This window comes from Carassius gibelio, chromosome A21 (genome assembly GCF_023724105.1).
Source record: "Carassius gibelio isolate Cgi1373 ecotype wild population from Czech Republic chromosome A21, carGib1.2-hapl.c, whole genome shotgun sequence".
Taxonomy (NCBI): domain Eukaryota; kingdom Metazoa; phylum Chordata; class Actinopteri; order Cypriniformes; family Cyprinidae; genus Carassius; species Carassius gibelio.
The window spans coordinates 21,931,268-21,956,917 of record NC_068391.1 but is presented as its reverse complement, the minus strand read 5'-3'; the positions used below and the strand labels follow the sequence as shown (position 1 = coordinate 21,956,917).

Here is a 25,650-nt window from a genome sequence, read left to right as displayed (position 1 = left end):
AATCAACAGAATCAAATTAACATCTCTCCTAATCACTGGTTTAAGTGGAAAACCCCTTTTAACTCAATCCAGACCCCAACCATGCAATTGTGGATCTGGTCAGGCCCAAATAGCAATTGGATACAAGACACGCGCTTGGGGCTGATCGTCCAAGCGAGCCGGCCTCAGCGTGAGGGTGTATAGTGTTTAACGGCCGAAACACCCGATGATCCTGAGGTACACTACTGAAGAGGTTGTCTTGAACATTTCCCTCACTCTAACTGTTTTGGGGGAGCAGGAAAGAATAATGACCAAAATGTCCTACTATAACAAATATCGTCCTTGAAACATGGCATTTGCCTGAAACAAAACTTCTTGGCGTGTTCAAAAACCCAACCGGTTCAACTCGGGTACTGTTAAATCTATAGATGGACCAAACCGCGCTCTAAACCTAACCACCATAACCGCAGCATTTAAAAACCTAGCCGGTTCAACTCGAGGACTGCTATTTTTAAGGCTGGACCAAACCACACCCCTAAACTTAACCATCACAGACCCAACGATTATAATTTAACTATGACATTAACCGTCTTTGATAACATGGCAGTCTGGCTGAAACTGGACTTCATGACGGAACGCGATGCTGGGTCGGGATCGTCGGACTCTGAATTTCGAGCTGTGGTCTGGTGAGTACTGCTAAATTTAAGGCTGAACCAAACCACACCCTAAACTTAACCGTCACAGACCCAGCGGTTTAAAAACCTAGCCGGTTTAATTCTAACACAGCTAAATTTAAGGCTGAACTAAAACACACCCTAAACTTAACCATCATAGACCCAGTGTTTATAGTCTAACGATGACACTTACCGTCTTTGGGACAAGGCAGTCTGGCTGAAACAGGACTTCATGGCGGAACTCGATGCTGGGTCGGGATCGTCGGACTCTGAATTTCGAGCTGTGGTCTGGTGAGTACTGCTAAATTTAAGGCTGAACCAAACCACACCCTAAACTTAACCGTCACAGACCCAGCGGTTTAAAAACCTAGCCCGTTTAATTCTAACACAGCTAAATTTAAGGCTGAACCAAACCACACCCTAAACTTAACCGTCACAGACCCAGCGGTTTGCAAACCTAGTCGGTGTAATTCTAACACAGCTAAATTTAAGGCTGAACTAAAACACACCCTAAACTTAACAATCACAGACCCAATGATTATAATTTAACTATGACATTAACCGTCTTTGATAACATGGCAGTCTGGCTGAAACAATACTTTTTGGCAGAGCACGATGCTGGGTCGGGATTACCGGTCTGCGACCTTCGAGTTGTGGTCTGGTTCGCCGATCTGGAACAAGTTCAGTCAAGAACTTTGTGTTCTCATATCTACTTAGATCTAGATTGAGTGCTGGAACAAACTGCACTCTCAAGCTAATCGCCATAACCTCAGCAATTATGAACCCAGCCGGTTCAACTCGAGCACTGTGAAACTTAAGGGTGAAAAAATTCAGAGCCTAAATTTAACCAAAAACATAACTTTCACTTTTTTAGGCCCAATGCTTAGACAAGCACAGCTCCTAGACCGGAGATGATCTCATGCGATATGGTATAGTCTGACAAGCGTGGGCCCGTGCACCTTTCCCTCAGTCTCCCTATCCCAAACCGGCCTAGACGAGGGCTAGGTTGGGGGGAGCTGTTGTACTTTTCCAAACCTAACCCAAGCCAGAGCCATCGGACTAGACATACCATCTTACGTAAAAGATCCTATTATGGGCCTCTGTCATTGTTCTAATTGAATATCTTTGATTGAATCACTCCTTCCCGTGCCTCCTTTTCTCCGCCATTGGGAGAGGAGGAGATGGGACAGGGGGGCAAACCCAGGCCCAGACAGGCTTGGTGGGAGGTGTGTGGCCCAGACAGGCCTAGTCACCTCCTGGTTTGCTTTAAATTGAAACTCTTAAACCTTGAGTAGTAATCTTTTGAGGGGTTTTTGTATTTTATTTATTTATTTATTACTATTATTATTATTATTATTATTATTATCTTTACATATTATATTTTTAGGTACATGATTATTAACATGCTAATTTTAACATACTGGTACCTTTAAATATAAATCTGTTAAATAGTTCATTCTATTTAATATTTACAGTTTTTTTCTATTTTTGATCTATATTATTAGCATGCTAACTTCAATGTACCAATATCTTTAAATAGTCATCTGTTAGCTTATTTAATTTTTTAGGATATTATCAAAATACTCGTTTTAACATATGATACCTTTTAATAGTAAACTTTAAAGATTTTGATATTTATTTCACAATATATATATATATATGTGTTTTATATTTTAAGTAATTTTAAACTAAGAAAAGTATACATAAAACCCCATGAAAGTAAGACTAGAAACGTGTTTGAAGCAGCAAATTTGCACACTTAGTGTTTTAAGGCCGAAAAACACGATGATCCTTCGGTTTTCTACTGAAGAGACTGTCTTGAATATTCCCCTCACTCTAAATACGTTGAGGGAGCAGGAAAGAATAACAGCAAACAATGCTTTCCTGTAACAAGTATGGTCTTTGAAACATGACTGTTTGGCTGAAACAAAACTTTCTTGGCAGAGCACGATGCTGGGTCGGGATTATCGGACTGCAGCTTTCGAGCTGCGGTCTGGTTCGCCGATCTGGAACAAGTTCCGTAAAGAACTTCGTGTTCTCACATCTAATCAGATTTAATTATAATGCTGAACCAAACCTGCGCTGTAAACCTAACCGCCATAACCTCAACGATTGAAAACCTTGCCGATTCGACTCGAGTACTGTGAAATTTAAGGCCGAGCTAAACCTTAACCATCACAGACGCAACCATCGGAAAACTTGCTGGCTCAACTCGAGCACTGTTAAATTTAAGGCTGAATTAACCCACACCCTAACCTTAGCCATCACAGATGCAGCTATCGGAAAACTTGCTGGCTCAACTCAAGTACTGCTAATTTTAAGGCTGAATTATAACACACCTTAAACTTAACCATCACAGACCCAGTGATTGCAGTCTAACGATGACACTTACCGTCTTTGGGACAAGGCAGTCTGGCTGAAACAGGACTTCATGGCGGAACGCGATGCTGGGTCGGGATCGTCGGACTCTGAATTTTGAGCTGTGGTCTGGTGAGTACTGCTAAATTTAAGGCTGAACCAAACCACACCCTAAACTTAACCGTCACAGACCCAGCGGTTTAAAAACCTAGCCGGTTTAATTCTAACACAGCTAAATTTAAGGCTGAACTAAAACACACCCTAAACTTAACCGTCACAGACCCAGCGGTTTAAAAACCTAGCCGGTTTAATTCTAACACAGCTAAATTTAAGGCTGAACTAAAACACACCCTAAACTTAACCATCATAGACCCAGTGATTATAGTCTAACGATGACACTTACCGTCCTTGGGGACAAGGCAGTCTGGCTGAAACAGGACTTCATGGCGGAACGCGATGCTGGGTCGGGATCGTCGGACTCTGAATTCCGAGCTGTGGTCTGGTGAGTACTGCTAAATTTAAGGCTGAACCAAACCACACTCTAACTTAATCGTCACAGACCCAGCGGTTTAAAAACCTAGCCGGTTGAACTCAAAACACTGCTAAATTTAAGGCTTAACTAAACCACACACTGTATCTAGCCATCACTGAAAAAAAAAAAAAAAAAAAAAAAAAAAAAAAAAAAAAAAAAAAAAAAAACACATTGAATCTTTTAATTGGATCACTCCTTCCCGGTTCTCCTTTTCTCCGCCAGGGGAGGAGGAAGAGGCGGGACAGGGGGGCAAACCCAAGCCCAGACAGGCTTGGTGGGAGGTGCATGGCCCAGACAGGCCTAGTCACCTCCTGGTTTGCTTTAAATTGAAACTCTTGGACCTTTAATGGTTTTCTTTCCGGGGGTTTTTATATCTTTATATATTTTTATAGTCTTAATATTTGTTTTTTATTTTTTATTTTTAGATTTATATTTATATGTATGATATTATGGACATGTTAATTTTAACATACTCATACCTTTAGTGGTAAGCTGAAAGATCTTTTCCTATTTTTCTTCCGACTAACTTTAAAATACTGATATTACTAACAGAAAGATAAAGAAAGAGGTATTGGATAACTAATTTTCAAATAGGAAGAGTGTATCTAAAACCCCCTGGGAGTAAGCCTAGAAATGTGTTTGGAGCAGCAATTTTGATACTTATTGAGCTTGATAAAACTTACTTTCAAAATATAGGAAGTACGTGGAGCCAACCGTTTTAATGCCTTCTGATTCACTTCAAGAGGTAACTATTAAACCTTAATTAGTAATGTGTTAATGATTAATAGAGTAATATTAGCATTAGCACGCTAACGTAAGTGAATTAATATTACCTACAGAACAATTAAGTGACAGAGATCAGAATCCAGGCTTTAAATTTATTAAAATGCTATTTAAATCCCCAGAAAAATAGGCCTTGAAACGTTATTGGAGCAGGAATCCGCATATTTAATTAGCTGTCAAAGAAGCTGACTTTAAATGCTAAAAAGAGCTATTTATCAGTGATAAAAACCTAAGAAAGCTGTACGGTCGTGTCCGACATATTTGGAGGAGCACAAGAAGGGTCTAATCACAAAAAATATTTTGATAATTTTGAACTCACCACCCTGTAACAGTGTATGCAAAAACACACAAATAGAAGGCTATTGCAACATCTTTCTCTCTCAGAAGTTATCGCATCCAGCGGTTACCCTTGTGTGAGGGTGATGTCTGATTGGTTTGCCATAACTTTTAGGAGGGAGGTCTGGTAGAAGCTTGATGCCCCGCATCCGCCAGTCTCAACCTTCGACCTTTTAGGAGTATTCTAGGCCAAGTTTTCGATATTTCAGACCTACTTTGGTTTATTATACAGCAGAGTACATATGTTTTTTTTCAGTCGCTCTAACATGCACTCCAAATAATTTCAAATCAACAGAATCAAATTAACATCTCTCCTAATCACTGGTTTAAGTGGAAAACCCCTTTTAACTCAATCCAGACCCCAACCATGCAATTGTGGATCTGGTCAGGCCCAAATAGCAATTGGATACAAGACACGCGCTTGGGGCTGATCGTCCAAGCGAGCCGGCCTCAGCGTGAGGGTGTATAGTGTTTAACGGCCGAAACACCCGATGATCCTGAGGTACACTACTGAAGAGGTTGTCTTGAACATTTCCCTCACTCTAACTGTTTTGGGGGAGCAGGAAAGAATAATGACCAAAATGTCCTACTATAACAAATATCGTCCTTGAAACATGGCATTTGCCTGAAACAAAACTTCTTGGCGTGTTCAAAAACCCAACCGGTTCAACTCGGGTACTGTTAAATCTATAGATGGACCAAACCGCGCTCTAAACCTAACCACCATAACCGCAGCATTTAAAAACCTAGCCGGTTCAACTCGAGGACTGCTATTTTTAAGGCTGGACCAAACCACACCCCTAAACTTAACCATCACAGACCCAACGATTATAATTTAACTATGACATTAACCGTCTTTGATAACATGGCAGTCTGGCTGAAACTGGACTTCATGACGGAACGCGATGCTGGGTCGGGATCGTCGGACTCTGAATTTCGAGCTGTGGTCTGGTGAGTACTGCTAAATTTAAGGCTGAACCAAACCACACCCTAAACTTAACCGTCACAGACCCAGCGGTTTAAAAACCTAGCCGGTTTAATTCTAACACAGCTAAATTTAAGGCTGAACTAAAACACACCCTAAACTTAACCATCATAGACCCAGTGTTTATAGTCTAACGATGACACTTACCGTCTTTGGGACAAGGCAGTCTGGCTGAAACAGGACTTCATGGCGGAACTCGATGCTGGGTCGGGATCGTCGGACTCTGAATTTCGAGCTGTGGTCTGGTGAGTACTGCTAAATTTAAGGCTGAACCAAACCACACCCTAAACTTAACCGTCACAGACCCAGCGGTTTAAAAACCTAGCCCGTTTAATTCTAACACAGCTAAATTTAAGGCTGAACCAAACCACACCCTAAACTTAACCGTCACAGACCCAGCGGTTTGCAAACCTAGTCGGTGTAATTCTAACACAGCTAAATTTAAGGCTGAACTAAAACACACCCTAAACTTAACAATCACAGACCCAATGATTATAATTTAACTATGACATTAACCGTCTTTGATAACATGGCAGTCTGGCTGAAACAATACTTTTTGGCAGAGCACGATGCTGGGTCGGGATTACCGGTCTGCGACCTTCGAGTTGTGGTCTGGTTCGCCGATCTGGAACAAGTTCAGTCAAGAACTTTGTGTTCTCATATCTACTTAGATCTAGATTGAGTGCTGGAACAAACTGCACTCTCAAGCTAATCGCCATAACCTCAGCAATTATGAACCCAGCCGGTTCAACTCGAGCACTGTGAAACTTAAGGGTGAAAAAATTCAGAGCCTAAATTTAACCAAAAACATAACTTTCACTTTTTTAGGCCCAATGCTTAGACAAGCACAGCTCCTAGACCGGAGATGATCTCATGCGATATGGTATAGTCTGACAAGCGTGGGCCCGTGCACCTTTCCCTCAGTCTCCCTATCCCAAACCGGCCTAGACGAGGGCTAGGTTGGGGGGAGCTGTTGTACTTTTCCAAACCTTACCCTAACCTGACCTATAGAAACGAAGTGCACCCCACCCTATAGGGGTGTTAGGGTTAGGGCTAGGGTTAGGGTTAGGGTTATATACCCTAACCCTAACCCTAACCCTAACCCTAACTCTAACCCTAACTCTGAAAAACCTACCTAACATTGTTTTGGAGGCAGACACACTCTTGCAGTTTAAATCTAGATTAAAGGCTGATCTCTGGCTTACACATTAAATACTAATATGCTTCTAATATCCAAAACCGTTAAATGATTTTTAGGCTGCATTAATTAGGTAAACCAGAACCGGGAACACTTCCCATAATACCCAATGTATATGCTACATCCTTCCAAGAATGGCATCTATTCTAAAATTAGTCTGTTTCTCTCTTATTACAAGATTACTGTAGCCACCAGATCCAGTCTGTCTCCAGATCAGAGGGTCACTGCAGTTACCCAGATACAGTACGTAATTAGATTAATAAATTAACAGGTAAAACTTATTCTAGTAATAATTTAATACAGCTAAAGAATAATGGCATGCTTTTGCAGGATCCAGCTGATGTGGCACAGACACTAAATTAGTATTTTGTTGATTCTGTGGATACCATAGCTAAAAGTTTCCCTGTGAAATATAACAACTTACCTGTCATTACTTTAGATGTGTTAATTGAGCCCCCACTATATCCAAAATTTGTATCTATATCCGATGTGGAAAAGGCAATTACAGAGCTTAAATCTTCAAGAGCTAAAGATGTGTATGGGATGGATACACTTATGCTAAAACAAATAGGTCAGTCAATTAAGGGTCCATTAACACATATCATCAATGTGTCACTAGATCAAGGGAAATTTCCTGAGTCATGGAAAATTGCTAGTGTCATTCCTATATTTAAAGGTGGCAACTCCCTTCTTACATCTAATTACTGACCGATTAGCATTTTGCCAACAGTATCTAAAGTTTTTGAAAAATTGGTTGCTAAACAAATCATCAATCATCTTAATTGCAGTTCTTTTCCTTTCCATCCAATGCAGTTTGGGTTTAGGGCATATCATTCTACAGAGACAGCAACATGTTATTTTCTGGAAAAAGTTAAATCAAATATAGACAAAGGAGGGATAGTGGGAGGAATATTTTTAGATCTTCGTAAAGCATTCGATACAGTTAACCATTCAGTTTTACTGCACAAACTTCATGCATTTAATTTTTCTTTAAAATTTATTAGTCTTATTAACTCATATCTTTTATCTCGTTCACAAAGTGTAAGAATTGACCAATATAATTCCACCCCCTTACTATTATCAACTGGAGTTCCACAGGGTTCAATTTTAGGTCCAATTCTTTTTAGTTTATACATTAATGAGTTACCATCTTTGTGTAAGAACTGTGACACTTTGATGTACGCAGACGACACAGTTATTTTGGCCTATGGAAAATCTGCAGAGGAAGTTGCCTCTAAACTAACTGAGGCCATGTCATCGATTTCAATCTGGCTTGAACAATCCTGTCTGCAATTGAATATATCTAAAACAGTTACCATGTTTTTTTTCTAAAAACAATATAAATATAGAACCTGACATTTTTATATCTGGAGAAAGGTTACAGGTCGTCACAGAATATAAATATTTAGGATTATATATAGATTCAAATCTCAATTTCAAAACTCACATCAAAAAAGTTAGTAATAGGATTAAGTTCAGTCTAGCGAATTTCAGATTCATTAGAGATTTCATGTCAACAGAAGCTGCTAAATTATATTTCTTTTCCATGATTTTATCCCACATAACATATTGTTTAATAAGCTGGTCTAATACTCACTCTACAACAATAAAACCATTAGAAAGATTATACAAACAAGCATTAAAAATACTGGATAAAAAAACCATATCACTACCACCACTGTAGTATTCTGAGTAAATATCAGTTACTTACCTGGGATAATCTAATTAAATTCAAAAACATTTGTTTAATCTATAAAATTAGATATGGCTTAGCACCTCCTCCACTATGTGATTTTATACATTTTAGATCCAGTGAGGTTAGGGTAACTAGAGGGGCAGTGAGGGAAGACTGCATCATACCCCGGAGAAAAACAGCTTTTGGTCAGGCTGTCTTCTCCGTAAGAGCAGTTCAGCAATGGAACACAGTGCCGGCAACCATTAGAGAGTCCTCGTCATTCTTTTCATTCAAAAAGAATGCAAAAAAATGGCTTTAGAGAGCCAAATTTGTGGGCACTAATGCTTTTATGTGTGTATTTAAATATTATATAATTTTTATATGAATTGTACTTATTAACCATAATGTGTTGTATGCAATTTTATTTTTATTATTGTGTGTGATTTCGTACTTGTGATTATTTTTAAAGGTTGCCTTGTTTAAATCTGGCTGGGGGACTACAGATGAAAATTAGCACTTTTGAGCTAACTCGGGTACATTTACATTGTTTTAATGTTTATTAATGTACACTGTCCCCTTTCAAATAAAGAAATTACAAAAATTACAAATTACGTATCCAGACCAGATAGTGGATTGGCACCTAGAAAGGATCTCTACAGCCCTGTAAGACAACGGAGACCAGGACAACTATAGCCCCAGATACAGATCCACTATAAAGACCTTGTCTCAGACGACCACCAGGACAAGACCACAGGAAACAGATGATTTTTCTGCACAATCTGACTTTGCTGCAGCATGGAATTGAATTACTGGTTACATCTGATCAGAGGAGAACTGGCCCCCCGACAAAGCCTGGTTTCTCCCAAGGTTTTTTTTTCCATTCTGTCATAGATAGAGTTTTAGTGCCTTGCCGCTGGCGCCTCTGGCTTACTTAGTTGGGGTCCCTTCATTTACAGCGATATCGTTGACTTGATTGCAAATGAATGCACAGACACTGAACTGAACAGAGAAGACATCAATGAATTCAATGATTAACTGCCTTTAACTGTCATTTTGCATTATTGACACGCTGTTTTCCTAATGAATGTTGTCCAGTTGCTTTGACGCAATGTATTTTGTTTAAAGCGCTATATAAATAAAGGTGACTTGACATGACTTTTAAAGCACTTCATGCTTCCTGCTGCGACCAACTTTATAGAGATGCAGATTTAATTTTCCAACAGGACTTGGCACCTGCACACTGTACCAAAGCTACCAGTACCTGGTTAAGTATCCCCATTCTTAATTGGCCATCAAATGACCATAACCCCATAGAAAATCTATTGGGTATTGTGAAGAGGAAGCTGCGATATGCCAGACCAAACAATGCAAAAGAGCTGAAAGCAACCTGGGCTCTAATAACACCTGAGCAGTGCCACAGACTGATCGACTCTATGCCATGCCAAATTGCTGCAGTAATTCAGGCAAAATGAGCCCCAACTAAGTATTGAGTGCTGTACATGCTCATACTTTTCATGTTCATACTTTTCAGTTGACCAAGATTTCTAAAAATCCTTTCTTTGTATTTGTCTGAAGTAATATTCTAATTTTCTGAGATACTGAATTTGTGATTTTCCTTAGCTAGTCAGTTATAATCATCAAAATTAAAGGAAATAAACATTTTGACTGTGTGTAAAGAACGAATATAATATACAGGTTTCACCTTTGGAATGGAATTAGTGAAATAAAAATGCTGATGACACTCAACTCTACCTCTCATTCCATCCTGATGATCCGAAGGTAGCTATTCGCATCTCAGCTTGTCTAACAGACATTTCTTCCTGGATGATGGACCATCACCTTCAACTCAACCTTGCCAAGACAGAACTGCTTGTGATTCCAGCAAACCCATCGTTTCATCACAATTTCACTATCAAGTTAGGCACATCAACCATAACTCCTTCAAAAACAGCTAGAAGCCTTGGAGTTATGATTGATGATCAGCTGACTTTCTCAGACCACATTGATAAAACTGTCCGATCCTGCAGATTTGCTTTATTCAACATCAAGAAGATCAGGCCCTTTCTTTGGGAACATGCTCCACAACTCCTTGTTCAAGCTCTTGTTCTGTCCAGGCTGGACTATTGCAATGCCCTCTTGGCAGGTCTTCCAGACAGTTCTATCAAACCTTTACAATTAATTCAGAACGTGGCAGCAAGATAAATTTTTTATGAGCCAAAAAGAATACACGTCACACCTGTTTATCAATTTGCACTGGCTTCCAATAGCTGCTCGCATAAAATTCAAGGCATTGATGTTTGCCTACAAAACTACCACTGGCTCTGCACCCATTTACCTAAATTTGTTAATTCAGACTTATATGCCTCTAGAAGCTTGCGTTCTGCATGTGAACATCGCTTGATTGTGCCATCCCAAAGAAGCACAAAGTCACTTTTACGGACTTTTAAATTAAATGTTCCCTTCTGGTGGAATGAGCTCCCCAACTCAATCCAAGCAGCTGAGTCCTTAGCCATCTTCAAGAATCGGCTTAAGACATATCTCTTCCATCTTTATTTGACCCTCTAACTTTACTCACTATTCCAATTCTATTCTTTAAAAAATCTAACTACCTTTCTAATCTTTTTGTATTCTGTTTTCTTTTCATTTATTATGCAATTGAATATGTGTGTGTGTGTTTGTGTAAAGACCTCTAACTAGCTTGCTCTATTCTTTTATTTTTTATTCCATCTGTTTTCTTTTTATTTATTATATTAGTTAAAATCCCATGCTACGTGTACTGTGTTAACCTAACTGAGACTTGTTATAGCACTTATATATCATTGCTCTTTTTGTTGTTTTTGATTGCTTCCACTGTCTTCATCTGTAAGTCACTTTGGATTAAAGCGTCTGCTAAATGAATAAATGTAAATGTAAATAAATCAACTTTTTGATGATATTCTAATTATATGACTAGAACCTGTATATGCAATGTAAAACAATCAGAATCTCAATCAGAATGGTTTTCATTCAATTTTTATTGTTTAAAAATACATATTGTAGTACAATAATGGTTAGTTTAAAGTGAATTTACAATCCAGTGTTTAAGTAAAAGTGATATATTGAGGTGATCAGAAATGTCCAAACTGTTCTCCTTATTTTTCATATTACTTTTGTATGTTGTTAAAATTACTATTTTTTTAAGTTTAGTTTGTGCCTTTTGTAATTGTCAATGTGATTTAAAAATATTTTAAGTTTAAGAGTAGCCTTTCAGTAAATTGATTTCGCATAAGAATGACTCATAAAATACAAAGTGGAAGAGTTACATAAACAAGACATACACTAGAACATGGTTAAAACATATTAGGACATAATTGATTATTAAAATAAAACTATTTAAAAAAATTACTTTCCAATAAATTGTAGTTTAACTATTTTTCAATATCCATCTAATTTCATTTTTCACCATTTTGTTCCCCTCAATAACAGCTCTATTTGACAAGTTTTCCCAAAAGCCAAAATTTTATACATGATGTATGTGACTCTTTATCATATTTAAGACCAAAGCCCATTCCATAAATTAACTTCACCAAGTTTAACATAAAAATAGTTATTACAAAATGTATTAAAATGTGGGCCTTTATAACATTTAGAACCATAAAGGACCATTACATTGTAATGTCAACCCTAAATGGCAAGACATGTTACAGCCTTGGAGTCAAGGATTTATAATCTTGCATACTTTTTAAAATCCTAAATAGTCCATTACAAGTGTTCAGACTCGTGCTCCTCATCAGATTTTCTGTCAGTTGGACTGTTAGAAGAATATCTTTTTCTGAACCTGAAAAAAAATATAATATTATTTACAGTATGTAACAAAAATATGCAATATCACTAAAATGTCAAATGATTTAAAATTGTAGTGATGTGACGTTCAGCACAGAGGCTTTGAAGTTTGTATCTCAAAGTGAAGCGCTGTATTGGAGCTTGATTCATTTAGCCATAGCAACATGATCTGTGACGTGCAAAGCCACCACGTGACTGCTTCATTTGCTGATTTAAATAACGCAAAACCCCTTGTGCAGGTTTCTAGTGTCATTCACATCTTTGATAAGAATAAATAATAATAAGAATAAATATTTACATGTGCATTTTGTGCATGTTCAGTTTGTATTAATCCCCGCTTTAAAAACACTTTAACTAACCATTCCATTCCATGTAAGCCTACATGCTTTTTTTCTCATACATTTATTCACAGACTCATTTATTCATACTTTGTGTAAGTACAATTACATTTTTTTATTACTTTATAGGTTTTCGTAGCACAAATATTTTTATTCTCATGAAACCTTCCAAACATGGCTGGGGCACAAAGGCACCTTTCCACCTTTGGCCACAAGATGTAATTAGTGTACAATGTGTTGAAAAGTTTCTAGTAATGACCCATTTTGAGATACAGTTGAAGGCAAAGCCTACAGAAGCTGCTTCACAAAGCTAACGCTACATCAAACAGCAGAGGGCATTGCTCTTACCCAGATACTGTCTGCATGTGACTGATAGTTTCTGGTAAAGGTGATCCTAGACTCTCTGGAAGCAGAAGACTGAGTAACCCAGAGAGAATGTTCACACTGCCGATTAAGATGTAAGGCAAAGATCTGTAATAGCCTCCTGCAACATACACACACAAAAAACAAAACAACAAGTGACACTTAAACACATTATTTTTAAAGGCATGTTTGAGAAATTATGAACATATAAACATATAGTTTGACCACATTTTGAACTAAAGAATTTTTCAAAATCAGAAGTTTTTTTTTTTGTCGTTTATTGTTTTTACATTTAAACTTTTTGCTTACTTGCGGAACCAGATAAATAACAGAATATGCTGAATTTGTGAGATGAGAAATAATAGAGTTTAAAATAGAAAGAATAGAGTTTACAGACTAGGGTTTAGTAACCTAAGTAGAGAAAGTATGGTGCTGATATGCTGCCAACTCTTGACGCCATTGAGCAGGCTCCTAAAGCCGTGTTCCTCAGTACAGTTGGGTAAAGCTCTGCAGTAGCAGGGTAAATTATTGAGAATGCTGCCGACAGACCAAACTTTCCGAGCATCACCAGTGAAAAGGCAACATAATTCATATCTGTAAGTAAACAGAGGTCAGAGAGGGTCAAGAGTCAAAAAACCAAAACAGAAAATGACTTATCATGCCAAAGTTTTTCAGAAAACAAAAACAAAAAAACAACAGCAAATGGTGACAATATGTTTAAATGAAATCAAAAGTGAACACTAAAATCTGAATGAATCCATGTTTTTGAACAAATCGAGTGTGTAAATTATTCAGTAAGCATTTAAACAGACGGTCATTTTCAGTTTCATATTTAGAGCATAATGACATTTTTTTTACATTCCATAAAAAACATTAATGTTCATGTAAACCCAATCAATTTCATTCATGCCACCTCTAAACACTTAAATGCCACTTCAGATGCAGCTTCTGAAAGCAATTTCATGGCCACATTTTAGCCTTAAACGTAAATGTGTAAAATTCTAATTTTTTTCAGGAGGCGACACACTCTTGCAGTTTAAATCTAGTTTAAAGACCTATCTCTTTAACCTGGCTTACACATAACACACTAATACGCTTCTAATATGAAAATCCGTTTTTAGGCTGCATTAATTAGGTAAACCAGAACTGGGAACACTTCTCATAACACCCGATGTACTTGCTACATCTTGAGAAGAATGTCATCTATGCTAATATTGTTGACTTGATCAGAATCAGAATCAGAATCAGAATGAGCTTTATTGCCAGGTATGTACACATACGAGGAATTTGTTTTCGTGACAGAAGCTCCGCAGTACAACAGAATGACAGCGACAGAACATAAAACACATAATAAAAGAATAAAAAATACAAATAAGTAGATAGTGAATAACAATATACAAATGACAATTGTAGGCAAGTATATTACAAAATGAAGTTATGTATGTACATATATATTGTGTGCAAAATTTAAGTGTATACTAAGTATGTGTGTTAGATAAATAAAGTGTGTGTGTATATAAATATAAAGTGTAGTGTGTCCGCCGTTATTATAAGCTGTTCATAAGATGGATTGCCTGAGGGAAGAAACTGGTCCTGTGTCTGGTCGTTCTAGTGCTCAGTGCTCTGTAGCGTCGACCAGATGGCAACAGTTCAAAGAGGGAGTGTGCTGGATGTGAGGGGTCCAGAGTGATTTTGACAGCCCTTTTTCTCACTCTGGATAAGTACAGTTGTTGAATAGATGGGAGGGTTGAACCGATGATTCGCTCAGCAGTCCGGACTACCCTCTGTAGTCTTCTGAGGTCAGATTTAGAAGCTGAGCTGAACCAGACAGTTACTGAAGTGCAGAGGATGGATTCAATGATGGTGGAGTAGAACTGTTTCAGCAGCTCCTGTGGCAGGTTAAACTTCCTCAGCTGGCGGAGAAAGTACAACCTCTGCTGGGCCTTTTTCACAATGGAGTCAATGTGAATGTCCCACTTCAGGTCCTGAGAGATGGTGGTTCCCAGGAACCTGAATGACTCCACTGCAGTCACAGTGCTGTTCATGATGGTGAGTGGGGGGAGTGCAGGGGGGTTTCTCCTGAAGTCCACGATCATCTCCACTGTTTTGAGGGTGTTAAGCTCCAGGTTGTTGAGAGTGCACCAGACAGCCAGCTCTTTTACCTCCTGTCTGTAAGCAGACTCGTCACCGTCCTGAATGAGGCCGATGAGTGTGGTGTCATCTGCAAACTTCAGGAGCTTGACAGAGAGGTCCTTAGATGTGCAATCATTAGTGTACAGGGAGAAGAGCAGTGGGGAGAGTACACAGCCCTGGGGAGCTCCGGTGCTGATTGTACGGGTGCTGGATGTGTATTTTCCCAGCCTCACTAGCTGCTGCCTGTCTGTCAGGAAGCTGTTGATCCACTGACAGACTGAGGTGGGCACGGAGAGCTGATTTAGTTTGGGCAGGAGGAGGTTTGGGATGATCGTGTTGAAGGCCGAGCTGAAGTCCACAAACAGGATCCTCACATAAGTCCCCGGTCTGTCTAGGTGTTGCAGAACATTATGCAGTCCAATGTTTACTGCATCGTCCACAGACCTGTTTGCTCTGTAGGCAAACTGAAGAGGATCCAGCAAGGGCCCAGTGATGTCCTTCAGGTGGCCCAGCACCAGTTTTTCAAATGACTTCATGACTACAGACGTTAGAGCCACAGGCCTGTAGTCATTTAGTCCTGTAATTTTGGGTTTCTTAGGGATGGGGATGATGGTGGAACGTTTGAGGCATGAAGGGACTTCGCACAGCTCCAGCGATCTGTTGAAGATCTGAGTGAAGATGGGGGCCAGCTGGTCAGCACAGGATTTCAGACAGGCTGGTGTAACACAATCTGGGCCTGGTGCTTTTTTCCTTTTCTGCTTCCGGAAGACCTGGCGCACCGCATCCTCGCTGATCTGAATTGCAGGTGTGGGGGAGAGGGGGGATTCAGGAGGTGTGAATGGTGAGAGTGCTTGATTGGAGAGGTGTTCAGGATGGGTTGAAGGAGCTGTTAATGGTGTGAACGGTAGTTTGGAGAGGCATTCAGGGCTGGTTGCAGGAGTTGTGAAGGGTGTGAATGGTTTTGTGGGGAGGCGTTCAGGGCAGGTGATGGGTGTTCTTTCAAACCTGCAGTAAAACTCGTTCAGATCGTCTGCCAGTCGTTGATTCTCTACAGTGCTGGGGGGTGGTGTCTTGTAATTGGTGATCTTCTTTAGACTTTTCCACACTGATGCGGAGTCGTTGGAAGTGAACTGAGTCCTTATTTTTTCAGAATAATTCCTCTTTGCCACTTTGATCTCCTTTTCCAATGTGTATTTAGCCTGTTTATACAAGACATTGTCCCCCTTCACGTAAGCATCTTCTTTGGCCTGACGGAGCTGTCTGAGTTTTGTAGTGAACCACGGTTTGTCATTATTGTAAATTAGTTGAGTCTTTGTAGGAATACACATATCCTCACAGAAACTGATATATGATGTTACGGTCTCTGTGAGTTCATCCAGATCGGTGGTAGCAGCTTCAAAAACACTCCAATCAGTGAGGTCAAAACAAGATTGTAAATCCTGCTCTGCTTCATTAGTCCATCTTTTTACAGTCCTTGATACAGGTTTAGCTGATTTTAGTTTCTGCCTGTAGGACGGTATTAGATGAACCAGAAGGTGATCAGAACGTCCCAAAGCTGCTCGTGGAACAGAGTGAAATGCATCCTTTATTGTGGTGTAACAGTGATCCAATATATTACTGTCTCTTGTGGGACATGTAACATGCTGTCTGTATTTTGGCAGTTCACGGGACAGATTGGCTTTATTAAAGTCCCCGAGAATGATTAAAACAGAGTCCGGGTGTTGTTGTTCTGTCTCTGTGATCTGATCAGCGAGTTTCTGTAAAGCTGAGCTCACATGCGCTTGAGGATGGATGTAAACACTGACCAGAATGAACGAGTGAAACTCCCGCGGCGAATAGAACGGCTTGCAGTTAATGAAGAGTGTTTCGAGATTTGAGCAGCACGTCTTCTTTAACACAGTTACATCTGTACACCACCGTTCATTGATGTAAAAGCATGTCCCGCCGCCGCGCGATTTCCCCGTTGATTCTGCGTCACGATCCGCTCTGAACAGCTGAAAGCCCGGCAGATGGAGCGCGCTGTCCGGTATGGTGTCATTCAGCCAGGTTTCCGTGAAACACAGAGCAGCAGAGTGTGTCAAATCCTTATTTGTCCGAGAAAGCAGAAGGAGTTCGTCCGTTTTGTTGGGTAGAGAGCGGAGATTTGCCAGATGGATGCTAGGCAACGGCGTTCGAAATCCGCGCTTCCTGAGTCTGACGAGCGCTCCCGCTCGCTTCCCCCGTCTGCGCGTCCTGAAGCGCTTGATCAGCGCCGCCGCTCCTCCGATAACAACGTTCAGTAAAACGTCTGAATAATTGAAATCCGGTAAAATATCCTGTGGTGTGTTCTGCCGAATGTTCAGCAGTTCTTCCCTGGTGAAACTGATGGCAGGAATATAACTAAAGACAGGACAAACTAACAAAAACACAAAAACATATGCGGAGCTCGTCGCGGAGGCAGCCATCCTGTACCGGCGCCAGACGCATTTGCAAATACTTTGCAATTGCAAATACTTTGATTGCACAGATACTATTTAAACTGAACTGAGCTTAATGATGACATCAATGAATTCAATGATGAACTGCCTTTAACTGTAATTTTCATTATTGACATTTACATTTACATTTAATCATTTAGCAGACGCTTTTATCTAAAGCAACTTACAAATGAGAACAATAGAAGCAGTCAGGTAAACAAGAGAACAACAAGAGTATACAAGTGCCATGACGAGTCTACACTGTAAACAATTTTGCCGTTAAATAACAGTAATTTTCTGGCAGCAGGGGTGCCAGTAAAGTACTGTTAATTTACAGCTCTTAACCATTAATTTACCGCTCTTTTTTTTAACAGTATTTTACCGTAAATTCTACCATGGAAATTAACTCCACTCCCACTGCTTCAAATAGTTCGAGTTTTTAAAACTAGCATTCCTACGATGTTAGTACTATGAACTTATTTCATTTGAGTCCACTGAGAAGGAATATTTCTTACACTTAATGTGCAGTAATAAAGTAACTAAATACATGACTTTTACTCAAATCACTGCAGTTCATTGTCAGCTGTATTACACATGTATGTGCTGAAGTACTTAACACAGAGATCACCACTGTATCAGCGACTCCACATTTACTGCCTTTATATAAAGCAGCAGAAAATCAGAATTTGTGGCTCATCATTGACTGAAGCACCGGCTCTACTCTACAGCACAATGGTGAACAACCAAACTACATTAAACTAAACGATCTCTCTTGTGCAAACACACATTAATACAGTCAAGTTCAGTATTTACTCTCATTATCAGTGTATGACTTTGCCTAATTTTTTTTCTATGGATGTTCACAAATATTTTAGTTAAATTAAATTAATTTTTTTTTCATTTGGTAAATCGGACGTTTACATTTTACAGTATATTACTGTTTTTCTGTAGAAAAACACTTTTTTTGCTGGCAAACATTTATTTACAGCAAGAAACAGTAGAAAAACAGTCATTTACTGGCAGCAGGGGTGCCAGTAAATAACTGTTTTTCTACAGTTTGTTTCCTGTAAATTAATTACAGTTTATTACTGTTAAATTATGTTTCATGCTGTTTTTTCTTCATCTTAAATATTTAACCCTTTAAACCCCACAAGAAAATCCTCAGTTTTAAATGAACACTTATAATGTGTGCACACTACAGAGTGTTAGAGTAACACTGAATCAGTGAAGTTAATGAGATAATTCGGTGATTAATTGATGATTGAGCATTAGTGATAAACACCTGCAGAATCACTGAAGCAAAGAGAAACACAAGATCTACAAATGACTTCAGCCACAGCCTTAGATGAAATCAACTGAATAAAAGAATACATCAAATCTCTCAAGATCTGATTAAACAACTACTAAAACAGCTTCACCAGATTCACATTACCTACCAGACTGACTTTATTTCTGTCAGATGTCTACAGAAGATCTTATTGAGAGTTAAATAGGTTTAGGTGTTTTTTTTCACTATGATGGAGATCAGTGTTTACTTTAGTTGGGCTCTTGAACGTGACTTTCAACAATTACGTTGTTTTTTTTTTTTGTTGTTTTTTTAGCATGCTGTAACAATGCGCCTTTGGAACCTGTTATAGCAAAACAAAAGTACACAGAAGAAAAAAAATCTGATATTGTTGTTTATAGATTGACAAGAACAAACACTATTATTTCTGATCTAATCCCATGTCTCTTCTCCTATTGATACTACAGCATAAGAAGGAACACTGCTGAGCCATAAGTTATAAAAGACTGTTAAGAAAATTTCACTCATAATAAAAAAAAACCTTTGCTGAACTTTAGACAGAAACATCAAGAATCAGCGTATGAATCACAGCAATGGTGACAATCCATAAAACAAATGAACAGATCAGTTCTGAACATCACAACACATGCTACTAAAACTTAAAACAAATGCAAAATGATAAGCACATAAGAATTCAAGAAAATAAGTGAACAATTCAGTGGCATAATTTATTCATGCCGCAATGCATGCTGGGAGTCATGGATGAGTTTTATCCTGTGCTGGAACCCAGCATGCATTGCATCATAAACCTTTTGATTGTCACCATTGTTGAGATTAATATGCTGATTGTTGATGTCTCTCTTTCAGTGTTGTGAGGCCTGCTGCCCAAAATATTTAAAGCTCAAAAATCCATATCCAGATAATCACATTACCGTTCAATCTTATAAATTTGAAGAAACAAACAAAAGAAAAGTGTTATTCAATCACATATTTCAACACCAAATTATTATTTGACTATTATAACAACAAGTCAGTCTAGTAGATCATGCCTGACAGAAACAGTCATAATCACTTGATCATCAAGATTAATATTGCTGTAATAGATGTATCATAAAGATACAAATATAGCAATGAAACAAAAGTTGAAGTACAAAAGTCAAGGGTCAGGAGCCCAACTAAAGCAAACACTGATCTCCACAATGGTGATGCTAAACGAAACTAAGATTATCATCTACACCTCTGTAATTCTCAATAAGATCTTTTGATCTCTGATCTCTGATCTGATAGAAATAAAGTCAGTCCGGTTAGTAATGAGTGAAGTTGATAAAGCTGTTTGTTGATTGTTTAAATCTTCAGTTGATTTCATCTAAAGCTGTGGCTGAAGTCAGTTGTATTTCTTGTGTTTGTCTTGTTTCTTTTTTCTTCAGTGATTCTACTCATTAACAGCAGCTGTTGATCATTGTCTGATTTCACTCATTAGTTTTCATTCTCTCTGTTAGGTGGACTATATTAGTAAACTCATGTAGGGAATAGTGAATGAGGGAGTAGGGTGTGATTTGAAACACAGCCGCTGAGTGTCGACTTTGAATGTTGTTAATTTACGATATATAGCAGCAGGCTACCTTCTCGAAAACGATGAATATTACCCAGAATGCACTGTTTTACTGAAAAACAGTATGTTACTGTCGAAATTTGGCCGTCTTTTTACAGCGATTTTAAACATTGTATATTAGTCTAGTACAGAGCGCATACACTGTAAAAAATTAAATAACAGTAATTTACTGGCAGCAGGGGTGCCAGTAAAGTACTGTTAATTTAAAACTTTCAACCATTAATTTACCAATCTCATTTATTTATTTTTTTTGAGTATTTTACCGTAATTTCTACCATGGAAATGAACTCCACTCCAACTGCTTAAAACAGTTAGACTTTAAAAGCTAGCATTCATACAATGTTAGTACTATGAACTTATTTCATCTGAGTCCACTGAGAAGAAATATTTTTTTAATATAAAACTGCAAAAACTTAATGTGTATTAGTAAAGTAACTAAATGCAAGACTTTTACTCAGATCACACATATGTGCAGAAATACTTAACACAGAGATCACCACTGTATCAGGAGAATACAAATTTACTGTCTTTGTATAAAGCAGAAAAGGATCAAAATTTCTGGCTCATCATTGACTGAAGCACATGCTCTACTCTCCAGCACAATGGTGAACAAAAAAATTACATTAACAGATCTCTCTTGTGCAAACACACATTAATACAGTTGATTTCAGTATTTACTCTCATTATAAGTGTATGACTTTGCTATTTTAGTTAAATTAACTTTTTTTCAGTTAGTAAATCTCACATTTACATTTTACAGTATATTACTGTTTTTCCTTGACTTAACGGCAACAAACTGTAGAAAAACAATTTTTTTGCTGGCAACTATTAATTTACAGCAACAAACTGTATAAAAACAGTTATTTACTGGCAGCAGGGGTGACAGTAAATAACTGTTTTTATACAGTTTGTTTCCTGTTAATTAAGTACAGTTTATTACTGTTAAATTATGGTTCATACTGTTTTTTTCTTCATCTTACATCTTTAACCCTTTAAACCCCACAACAAAATCCTTAGTTTTAAGTCTCATTGAGATTCATATGCTTATTGTTGATGTCTCTCTTTGAGCATTGTGGACACTGCTGCCCAAAATATTTAAAACTCAAACTGTTGTTAAATCCATATGTTCTGGTTATCACACTACTGTTCAATTTTATAAAATTGAAGAAACAAAAAAAATTGTAATTCACTCACATATTTCTACACCAAATTAATATTTGATTACTACAGCAGTCAGTCTAGTAAATAACAACTAACAGAAACAGCCATAATCACTTGATTATCAATAATAATATTGGTATAATAGATTTAAGTGCAAAACTCAAGGGTCAGGAGCCTAATTAAAGCAAACACTGATCTCCACAATGGTGACATCAAACAAAACAGTAACATTATCATCTAAATCTCTGTAATTCTCAATAAGATCTTTTGATCTCTGATCTCTGATCTGACAGAAATAAAGTCAGTTTGGTTAGTAATGAGTGAAGTTGGTAACTGAAAAGAGCAACTACCAAAGGAGCTATGGACTAAAGGTATGCAGAAGTTAATGAAACTACTAGAATGCATTTAATGACTTGTATTATGAATTTTAAGAAGTCACTTTAATTATAATGGCGTTTTCCCGACAAGAGTTTTATAAATGAATTTCACTTTGACAATGAAGAGAATACCAGTTCAATAAAGAATAAAAGTGGCAATAAAAATTAAGTGGCAATGGTAAGTATACAATGTACTGCATAGTAAATAATGTCCAGTTTATGAAGGAGAGTTTTTAAAGCAGATCTGTAAACTATATCACCATAATCCAAGATTGGAATAACTGACATTTTATCCAAAAGCTGTTTTGAAAAATGTGTAAAAGAAGATTTGTTACGAAAAAGAAAACCAATACGAGATTTAACCTTTCGGAGGTTTGAATGATTTTGATCAAGTTAATTGCAAATTAATCAGACATTGTTTTGGGCTGAGAAATTACCCTCCAAAAGATTACCGGACATTGATTTTGTCTAATAACCAACTATAACCAACCAATACTAACACATATTCTTTTTCTTGTCTTTTCATTAATAAAAAAAACATGTCTACACTGTTAAAAATAGCTGTAAAAAACGGCCAAATGTCGACAGTAACATACTGTTTCTCATTAAAACAGTGCATTCTGGGTAATATTCATCATTTTCGAGAAGGTAGCCTGCTACTATATATCGTAAATTAACAACGTTCAAAGTCGACACTCAGTGGTTGTTTCAAATCACACCCTACACTCATTCACTATTCCCTACATGAGTTTACTAATATAGTCCGCCTGACAGAGAGAATGAAAACTAATGAGTAAATTCAGACAATGATCAACAGCTGCTGTTAATGAGTAGAATCACTGAAGAAAAAAGAAAAAACAAGACAAACACATGAACTACAACTGACTTCAGCCACAACCTTAGATTAAATCAACTGAAGATTTAAACAATCAACAAACAGCTTTACCAACTTCACTCATTACTAACCAGACTGACTTTATTTCTATCAGATCAGAGATCAAAGATCAAAAGATCTTATATAGAATTACAGAGATTTAGATGATAATGTTACTGTTTCGTTTGACGTCACAATTGTGGAGATCAGTGCTTGCTTTAGTTGGGCTCCTGACCCTTGACTTTCGTACCTTACATTTTGTTTCATTGCTGTATTTGTATCTTTATGGTACATCTGTTACAGCAATATTGATAGTCAAGTGATTATGGCTGTTTCTGTCAGGCATTATCTGCTAGACTGTCTTAAAGAGTTGCTTTAGTACTCAAATGTTAATTTGGTGTTGAAATATGTGAATGAATAATCAAATTTTTTGTTTCTTCAATTTTATAAAATTGAACCGTAATGTGATAACCAAAACATATGGATTTAACAACAGTTTGAATTTTAAATATTTTAGGCAGTGGTGTCCAAAACACTCAAAGAGAGACATCAACAATCAGCATATGAATCTCAACAATGGTGACAATCAAAAGGTTCATGATGCAATGCATGCTGGGTACCAGCACAGGGTAAAACTCATCCATGACTCCCAGCATGCATTGTGGCATGAATAAATTATGCCCCTGAATTGTTCACTTATTTTCTTGAATTCTTATGTGCTTATAATTTTGCTTTTGTCTTAAGCTTTAGTAGCGTGTTTTGTGGTGTTCAGAACTGATCTGTTTATTTATTTTGTGGATTGTCACCATTGTTGTGATTCATACGCTGATTCTTGATGTTTCTGTCTAAATTTCAGCAAAGGTTTTTTTTAATGAGTTAAATTTTCTTAACAGTCTTTCATAACTTAAAGCTCGGCAGTGTTTCTTATTTTACTGTAATATCAATATTAAATAAGAGAAGGAACATAGGATTGAATCAGAAATAATAGTGTTGGTTCTTCTCAATCTATAAACAACAACACCAGATTTATTTTTTCTGTTGCCTTTTTTTTTCTTTTGCTATAACAAGTTCTAAAGATGTTTTGTTACAGCATGTAAAAAAATCTTAGTTGTTGAAAAGTCACGTTCAAGAGCCCAACTAAAGTAAACACTGATCTCCATCATGGTAGTGAAAAAAAACACCCAAACCTATTTAACTTTCAATAAGATCTTCTGTAGACATCTGACAGAAATAAAGTCAGTCTGGTTAATAATGTGAATCTGGTGAAGCTGTTTTAGGAGTTCCCTTACGAAAATTAACCATGGTTTTACTACAAATGAAACCAAAAAACCATGGTTACTATAGTTAAACCACGGTAATAACCATGGTTTTGCTATATTAACCATAGTTTAACCACGGTATATGTAGTAAATCTGTGGTTAGACAAATGGGAGTCAATATGCCAAAAAACCATGGATTACTACAATTTTACTATACTTAAACCATGGTTATTTTTCGTAAGGGTTGTTTAATCAGATCATGAGAGATTTTATTAATTCAAGGCTGTGGCTGAAGTCAGTTGTAGTTCTTGTGTTTCTCTTTACTTACTTAGTGATTCTGTTTGTTAATAGCAGGTGTTCATCACTGATGCTCAATCATCAATTAATCACATAATTATCTCATTAACTTCACTGATTCAGTGTTACTCAAACACTCTGTAGTGTGCACACATTATAAGTGTTCAGTTAAAACTGAGGATTTTGTTGTGGGGTTTAAAGGGTTAAAGATTTAAGATGAAGAAAAACAGCATGAAACATAATTTAACAGTAATAAACTGTAATTAATTTACAGGAAACAAACTGTAGAAAAACAGTTATTTACTGGCACCCCTGCTGCCAGTAAATAACTGTTTTACTACAGTTTGTTGTCGTAAATTAATGGTTGCCAGCAAAAAAAGTTATTTTCTACAGTTTGTTGCCGTTAAGTCAAGGAAAAACAGTAATATACTGTAAAATGTAAATGTCAGATTTACCAAATGAAAAAAAAGTTTTTAAAAAAGCACAAGAGAGATCTGTTAAGTTTAATTTAGTTTTGTGGTTCACCATTGTGCTGGAGAGTAGAGCCTGTGCTTCAGTCAATGATGAGCCACAAATTCAGATTTTCTGCTTTATATAAAGACAGTAAATGTGAAGTCGCTGATACAGTTGTGATCTCTGTGTTAAGCTGTAAATTAACAGTACTTTACTGGCACCCCTGCTGCCAGTAAATTACTGTTATTTAATGGCACAATTTTTTACAGTGTGGACAGCCCCAATATTTTAATAATAATTTAAATACATTTAATGTTACATTTAAAGAAGCAGTGATTCCTCACGTTGTGGTATGAGGTGTATAAAGAGAAGAACCAGTCCTCCTAATGACAGGGTGGAAGACAAGCAGAGACGTCTAGGCCAATGGCGGAGCATCAGCCAGGCCATGATGAGGGCAGGCACTTCCACAGCTGCTGACAAGAGGCAGTTCAGGTAGATATTCCCATGCAGACTGGATGTGTTCAGAGACAAGGCACAGTATCCGACTGAAATGGCTGACCTAAGCGAAGAAAGAAGAGCATGAACAGTGGGTTTATAAGATGGGCATTTTGTTGAAATTATTATTGACATGCCACATTACTAAAAAACAATAACCATCTCAGTCTTACCATAAAACAAATATTGGCTGTTACACTACGCT

The 25,650-nt window shown here is 37.6% G+C and overlaps 1 protein-coding gene and 1 long non-coding RNA gene across 4 annotated transcripts in view; one reads left to right on the top strand and one right to left on the bottom strand.

The window, feature by feature from the left end:
• The first annotated feature begins 598 nt into the window (after nucleotides 1-598).
• LOC127941441 (uncharacterized) lies at nucleotides 599-9,157 on the top strand. 2 transcript variants are annotated; one of them, XR_008149019.1, is made up of 3 exons: nucleotides 599-944; nucleotides 8,990-9,053; nucleotides 9,141-9,157. It is a non-coding gene; the product is annotated as an uncharacterized LOC127941441 (long non-coding RNA). The 2 variants fall into 2 exon arrangements; XR_008149018.1 differs by lacking the exon at nucleotides 599-944 and adding an exon at nucleotides 5,547-5,892.
• Nucleotides 9,158-11,516: 2,359 nt separating this feature from the next.
• Nucleotides 11,517-25,650, bottom strand: part of slc22a21 (solute carrier family 22 member 21) — a 56,931-nt gene continuing 42,797 nt past the window's right edge. Inside the window, exons 7-10 of one of the 2 annotated variants that reach the window (XM_052536447.1) lie at nucleotides 25,295-25,509; nucleotides 13,455-13,637; nucleotides 13,029-13,164; nucleotides 11,517-12,337 (exon numbers count right to left, since the gene is read on the bottom strand). In XM_052536447.1, the coding sequence (XP_052392407.1) occupies nucleotides 12,262-12,337; nucleotides 13,029-13,164; nucleotides 13,455-13,637; nucleotides 25,295-25,509 (610 nt within the window). In that variant the 3' untranslated portion in view covers nucleotides 11,517-12,261. The remainder of the gene's footprint in view (nucleotides 12,338-13,028; nucleotides 13,165-13,454; nucleotides 13,638-25,294; nucleotides 25,510-25,650) is intronic. The other variant, XM_052536448.1, reaches the window with a different exon arrangement.